This window comes from Morone saxatilis, unplaced genomic scaffold, assembly GCF_004916995.1.
Source record: "Morone saxatilis isolate NCDOM2014 unplaced genomic scaffold, NCSU_SB_2.0 Contig5, whole genome shotgun sequence".
NCBI classification, from domain to species: Eukaryota; Metazoa; Chordata; class Actinopteri; family Moronidae; genus Morone; species Morone saxatilis.
The window spans coordinates 6,751,315-6,758,930 of record NW_023340095.1 but is presented as its reverse complement, the minus strand read 5'-3'; the positions used below and the strand labels follow the sequence as shown (position 1 = coordinate 6,758,930).

At 38.8% G+C, this 7,616-nt stretch overlaps 1 protein-coding gene across 2 annotated transcripts in view; it reads right to left on the bottom strand.

The window, feature by feature from the left end:
• Window positions 1-5,566, bottom strand: part of ptpn4a (protein tyrosine phosphatase non-receptor type 4a) — a 37,485-nt gene extending 31,919 nt beyond the window's left edge. For both annotated transcript variants that reach the window (XM_035676751.1, XM_035676752.1), the window contains exon 1: window positions 5,409-5,566. In XM_035676751.1, the coding sequence (XP_035532644.1) occupies window positions 5,409-5,546 (138 nt within the window). In that variant the 5' untranslated portion in view covers window positions 5,547-5,566. The remainder of the gene's footprint in view (window positions 1-5,408) is intronic.
• Between the last annotated feature and the right edge of the window lie 2,050 nt (window positions 5,567-7,616).

Sequence of the window (7,616 nt, the reverse complement as noted above, 5' to 3'; positions counted from 1 at the left end):
TGTGTGTGTGTGTGTCTGTGTATACATGTGTGTGTGCCTGCTAGCCTCTTCTGGTATTCTAAAAGAAGGAGCACGAGCAAACAGCCGTACACTGTTAAAGCTGATCGGTGGCAACATGAATACATGTTCAAACGCACTTTTATACGTTTTTACAGATTATTTCTCTGAACTTTGACACAACAGCAAACTCCATACTGTGGGTAAAGTGTGGCACATACTAAAGGAGAGACCAACAAAGAAAAAGAGAGAGAAAGAGATGGGGAGAACAACAAATGACTGAGAATAAGTAAGAGGGAGACAGAGTCATAGAGACACAGAGAGAGAGAGAGAGAAAGAGAGAGAGAGCGAACAGGGAGAAAGAGAGAAAGGGTGATTGACGATGCGGTTGTGTAAGACAAACGCTCTTTGTGTTGATCTTCATCAGTCGAGCAGCAGCACTGACTGAAATAGTGTCTGTGTGCGTGAGAGAGAAGAGGGAGTCGTGGGTGATAGAGCGCAATCAGGGCACAAGAGACTGGCTGAGAGAGAGGGAGAGAGAGAGAGCAAGAGAGAGTGATGCTCTCATAAGTTTTTCACCCTGAGGGTTTATCCAAAGTGTTACAGGGAAAAAGACCACCAAACATCAAACGCACTGGACGGAGCAAGGGGAAAATCCCAGTGTTTTTTATAGCAGGTTAATAAAATAAAATAAAAAAAAGTGACATTATTTCCCCCACCCCTTGCTGAATGAGCTGCGTGTACGTGTTTGTGTTAAAGAATGATGGAAATTCAGGAATGCGTCAGGCAGCTTGTCCAGACAGGAGGAGAACTACGTAAAGGAGGAGTCGCCTTCCTCGGTTTCTCCCTCTGTGTCAAAAACAAACCTAAAATTCGGTAGAAAACACCTCCAAACAAGGGACAGCACAGTGAAGTCTCAATATTAACTTGTGTACTGCACACGGACACATTTAAATGCTTTATATGAAACGATGTTACAGCTGTGATGGAGCTGAATCTTGAGCTGACAATCATAGGATAACAGTTAGTGGACATTTTTCAAGGCTGCAAAACATCTTTTAAGTATCTTTTATCTACACTCATGTCCTCGCTAGCTCACTGATATTTGTAACCAAGGACTGGTGCTTGAGCAGTTTAGCAGAAAAGGGTTCAGGGAAAAGACAAGATCCTTTTAGTAGCTGCTCTAGAGCCTTCAATCTTATCAAAAGATTAAATGATTGAAGAATTGTAGAGCTCTACGATTCCATAACAACTGGGCAAACTCCATCTGCTGATCAAGATCATATGATCAAAAGACCCGCGAACAGCTACTAAAATAGAGCTTGTGGTCGTATTGTTCCCTTCAAAAGCCAGTCTTTGGGATTAACAAGTCAAACATACAGTATATTCCACTCGCAAATACCTCCCCATTTCTGGATAGAGAAGGCTCTACGCAAGCAAAATGCTCCCACAGCCACACCCATCCCACAACACAAACACAAATACGCTGAGACATTCTCTGCACTTTTCACACAAAGTCGAACTATAACACGTAATTAAAATAAAATTATTTTTCACAGAGCAGCTGTAGTATATACATTTGGCTCACCCGCTCACAGAGATGGCACGTTGGAGCATCTGTTATTAGGACTGTACTAAAAGTTTCAAAAAATACCTTGCCATGGTCTTTACATTGATGAGAAGAACATTTGCACATTTCAAAACTGTATATTTTACATTTTATATTTTACCTTGTGTATATAGATATATTTATATATACATTTATATATATTGTCTTAAATAATATTTGTTCTTAATATATCAAATATAATATATATATACATTATATATATTTGTTCTTAATATTTGTTCTTATATATACATAATATATATAATATATATAATTACACATTATATATATATATATATATACTATAATATATATCATATATATACACATTATGTATATATATATATATATATAGATATATATACTATTATATTATTATATACATATATTATATATTATCACATATTACACCATTTATATAATATACCATAATATATATATTCATATTATATATAATAATATTATATAATTATATATTATATATATATATATATATAGTACTAGTATAATCTATATATTATTATATATTCTATCTCATATTCTCCCCTGGGATTATTGACAGTATTTCTGATTCTGATTTGATAATTAAGAGATGGTGCGGTGTACACAGCAGTGAATGTAATGTGACTGAAATATTGACCCCTGGAATTACATATACAACCTGTTAAATTACATGTCAAAGAAAAGATATATGTAGTGAAAGGTATATGAGGAGAATGATATGTGGTTATGTTAGAGGGCCATGTAGAGCACTCTGTTAAAAGTTAAACGGGCACAGATTTCTATGTATTTCGCTCCTCATTCAAGAGTAATAACAGCCGCTTGCACGAGTTATTTATCCTTCGGACTCTCGCTGCTCTTTCTGCTCATTATTAAGCGCTTACTGGATTACCAATAGCTCTCGTTGACAGTCTGAAATGTTTATGTCATGTGTGTAGTGGTTACTATGGTTACATTCACCTGAAATAAATCCTGCTTCTGACCCTGATTTGTGGTATGTGGAGAGGTGGGTCAGTGGTGGGGCTGAGGCTTTTTATTAATTTACGTCATTTATCAAGCTTTCAGCTGCCCCAGATTTGCTTTACACCGCTATGGTTTACCAAAAAAGACATCCATCTAAACAAAGATCATCAATATCCATGTCCCCCCACCCGTACCCCCACCCCCAAACCGCCCCAAACACCACCACAAGCGCATCCGGGTTCCCATGACAATAAAGGTGACGCTTCTGTGATTTTCACTCTCGTAGAATCAAGGACAGTTGGCCAGGGAGGAGGATAAATGAAGTATTTGTTGCTCTGAGATGGCTGGTCTTTCCAGGAAGTTACTGCTGCTGCAGGGGGGTCTGGATCAATGACATGACAGGGACTGCAGAGACCGAGTCATTCATTCAGCAAGAAGCAAAGAGGAGCGGGGTGGGAGTCTGGGGCAGGAAGGAGAGCGGGCGAGAGGGAGAGAAAAGTGCAAAGAAGAATGTAAAGAAAGAAAATGGAGGAGATTCTATAAAGATGATTGTGTTAAAATAGAAAAATTAAAGTACTTTTACGATTATTTAAATAAACTAAGTTGTTTTTTATTTTTTTTAGGATTCATGACCACATTTCAGGGAGACGTTGTTATACCATAAGGAGAAATGATTTTGGCATGATGGAAAATTGAATTTTAATGGCCTTTTAAAGGTTTGAAAAAATGTCTTCATTTGAATACCCTCAAGTCTTCAGCAGGAAGGACAAGGAACGTGAAAGGACACTACCAGCTAAAGTGAACTTGGTGAAAAGAAGATACTCTAACATCTGCTTTCTTTCTTTCACAATAAAAGAAAAAAATTATGTTGTTATTATTTGTCAAGCACTCTTGAGCAGGCACAGTCATAATGTGGGAATATTTGTGTTTATTTCTCTAGATATATATGCATGCGTACACATGTTCGTGCCCCACGTGCTGAGCCCTGCATCAGACGACCCTCACACTTCACCAACAGGATGTGATTTTCATAGGGGATGTTTATTATAGGAATTGTATTTTTTTTACTCACAAAGGAATTTCCCTACTCACCACCGTCCAATAAACTCAGATCAAAACGACAGAGAGAGGCAGAGAGAGAGCGAGAGAGAGAACGAGGCAGAGAGAGAGACGGAGAGAGAGAGAGAGAGGAGAGAGAGGAGGAGAAGAGAGAGAAGAGAGAGAGAGAAGAGAGAGAATGAGAGGAGAGAGAGAGGAGACGAGAGAGGAAAGAGAGAGAGAAAAAAAATGAAATGTGTTATCACATTGAAGTGGACAGAAACTGTAATGTCAGGCACAAGTAACTTGTTCACACATTTTTTTTCCCCCCTCAAGGTCGTGACTTGCGTGTTGACCTGAATGCTTGTAAAACAGCATAAAAAGGTCTGACTGTATCTGCTCAAACCACTGAAATCACCTCGTAGGCCAGTGAGAATATTGAAGGCCGCTGTGACAATGGATTTATAACCTTTTATTTCGTTAGATATAACAGATGTGGGATGGTTTTTTTTTTCAAATTGCAAACATGTAGGAGACACAGGAGCGATTTCCCCCACCAATCTTAAGGTTAATTTGGAGGTGGGCTGAGTGGAAACTTTACAGTATACTGGGAAGTTGGAGGGGAGGGAGGGAGGAAGAGGAGGAGTCCAATAATGGTGCTCTATTCTTGTGTTTTGGGGTTATGCTTTGGTTAATGTTTATATAATGAGGGGGCTCACTCGTTTGCTCCTTCACTTTATGCCTGAATGAACATCCACATATTGGATTCATTTTGAATTTAAATGTTTTTAGAAATTTATCACAAAGAATGTAAGCATGGATTTGATTGGTTTTTCATCAACAAAGAGAGGGGGGAAAAAAGCAATTAATTAATGAGAATAACATTAAGTTGATTAGTAAGTATTAATGTTTGTTCAAGCAAGTTGATATATTCTATTATTATTTCATTCCAAGCCAAACAAATCATCAACATAGGGCAGATATTTGTATGTATATGGATTTAAAAGAGTTCCAGTGTTAAAAAATATAAAAAAAATGTTTGGGCCTAATCACTGTCGATAAAAAATGTTGATACTGCAACCTGAAAAAAGTTCCTATTAATGGGTTTTGTCACTCTTATTATTGTTACTTATTGTCATTTACTTACTATCTCATGATCTTTGAGGGCTTTGAGGGTGGAAACAGGAAGTACATCTGCTTATTTTGGTATTTTTGAACAGTTAGAAGTATGCGAATTAGCCATTAGCAGTTCCTGTTTGCACATTGCAAACGTCTACGTCAACGAGACAACTATCGCTGTTTTTAAACCTGATGGTTCTCAGGCAAGTTCTGGAGTTATAGGGAGTCTTTAAGGTTTATTTGTGATGGACATCAGAGGTTATGATTCTCCTGAGAAGTCACACTAAATCTATAAATATGCGTATCATTTCTGTGTGTTTAGATTTGACTGACGTTATAACTCCCATAACACCTTATGTCTCTCCCACCCGTGCCCCCTCTTTGGCTCTGCCGTGCCCCACTGGGGGAGGTGCGCAACACTGTTTGAAAACCTCTGTTGGTTTGCTCGATAATTATTCTGTTATTCTTATATGTGTAATCTCATGATTGTAGAACACAAAGAGAGACGGCAAAACAAGAAGATCACGATAGACTTTTTAGAGTTTTACAGGCATCCAAAGCAGCTCAGTATTTATCACTGACAGATAATTCATTGGATTTTCCCATTTGTGTCTGTCTTTTCTAATTCAGTTCATTAAAATTTAAAGTAGGATACTTAAAGACCAGGAAAAGCTGTACTTACGCTGACTTTGAACGCCTGGACAGTGTTGTCCAGCAGCAGTACGTTGCACACAACCTGTGTGTGCTGCCTGTCTCGCTCCAGCTCTGTCGCCCGGACATTGTAGGATCTGCCAGCAGGCAAGCGGAAGCGCGCGCTCATCACGCTCCTACCAGGGTCTGCAACAAGCCAACACACAGCAGAGAGGAGAAAATTAAGAGTGAGAGCAACAAAAGGTGAAACCGCAAACACACAGTGGGATCACAATGCTTATAACGTACATATAATGTATGTACTGTACAATTTACAGGTGTGTTAAGGTGAGCCACTGGAAAAGTCACTCTATAAAAAAAGAATACACTAAGCCAACGCACAGTGCGACATGATGCACTTAGTGAAGGCAGCCACACAGTAAGGCAAGCCTGTACAAGCAGGACGAAGCAGCAAAGACTGACTGCTTCATGAGAAAAGAATGTCAATGAGAAGGCAAGGTTCCCTACCAGGGGATGTGGAAACTAACCATCAGCACAGCACTAAAACTTCCAAGCTTCCACAAAATGCAATAAAATGAGAAAACCAAAGAGCGTAAAATATTTGCAACCCTCCTGTTGCATTATTTCAAAATGTGACCATGTTTGATCTTCAGTAGCAGGGAATAATTCAAGTTAAAGGTGAGTGAAATATGCATATAGAGTCCTTTCAGCTGTCTGGTTTGATTCGTAGAAGCACAGAACAGGTGCACTCGTGTGACCTTCATCTATTCAGAATTGATCAACAATTTGAATTTGATCATTCCATCATTAACATGCCTGGCAGGGGTGGCTGTAGTGATTGGTTGGTAAATGATGGCAGTGCAAACAGTGGCTGAGGGTGCCCTGTCTGCTCATCAGTGGGAATAAATAACAATAATTCAATCTGAAGCTGCTCCATTTAGAGCAAACCAAAGCCTGTTATAACCGAAACCACGTCTGACTGCTTTCCTTGTCTTCGTAAATTGGTCAAACTGGTCACATGTGGCTCGAATCCAAGTTTACACAGATTAAATCAAATGGGCTTTTATACTTTGCAGTATATCTTCAATCTGAAGCCTGACAATGAAGAATGATCTCTTTTTTACAGAAGAAATTATAAACTTTATTTACTGTTTCCCAGTCCTGGCCTATCACACATTCACTGGTATTGGCATATACTCTGTATTAACATTTAATTTACATTTATTTACACTTATTTTGACAATTTATGTTGGGTATATATTTTATTTATTCCTGAAAGGAATAGTTCTGCATTTTTTTACTAATTGCCTAACAGCGATTTAGAGTGGCAGGAAGTTACTGCGCCTGGCAAACAAAAAGTCTGGCACATAACCCACCCTAACACCACATTGTGTTGTTTTTTGTACAAGCTAAACAAACAAAGATATATTTAATCAGTGAACTTTAGAGGTGCTGTTAGGCAGATTTTGTTACCTTTGAACAGAGCCAGGCAAGCTGTATTCTTTCTTATTAGCTTACAATTAATATTAGTATAACATGTTGTCAGGATTATAGGTAAACGTAAAAAATATTGTTTATCATAAGAAGCTGGCCACTTGCTCTCAACCAAAAAAAGTTCAGAAGCAAATTCTTTGTGACAAATAGCTCCATCAGAGACACCATGTGCACTGAGAGGTTCACATGCCAGCTCTTTCTGTTTTTGTGTAGTTGCAGCAGTGTTTTCATCTTTTAGACTTTGTTGGGGAACATATGCCATTGCAGTGGGATTTGTGCCCTCCCTGTCTACCTCCTGCTTTTTTTATTCTTGGGTGATCTATCTTGACAGGAGACATAATAACCCCACATGGGTCATGGTCCCGTCATCCGGAGCTGCTGTATTTGTAACGATGGCTCTGTGTGAGCGTATCTGTGTGTATACAGAGCATATATGGAGGGCTCTCTGCGTGCCTGAGCTGCTTGTCACTACACATCAGCACAAACCTCCCATGACCACTGGCAGATGGTGTGCACACTGTGTATGTACCCACACATATATATATAGCTATGTGTGAGGCCACTGCTAACAGCAGCAACAGCCCGCCTTCTCACCTCCAGACATTGAAGCTACACACAAAAACACGAGATACATCTTTAACAGGTGGTTTTTTTGCACAGTCGATTATTTCTTGTATGTGTTGTGTGATTGTCTCTTTAACACGTTATTCTCACTCAACAAAATATGAAGGAGGAAACTTCCAGA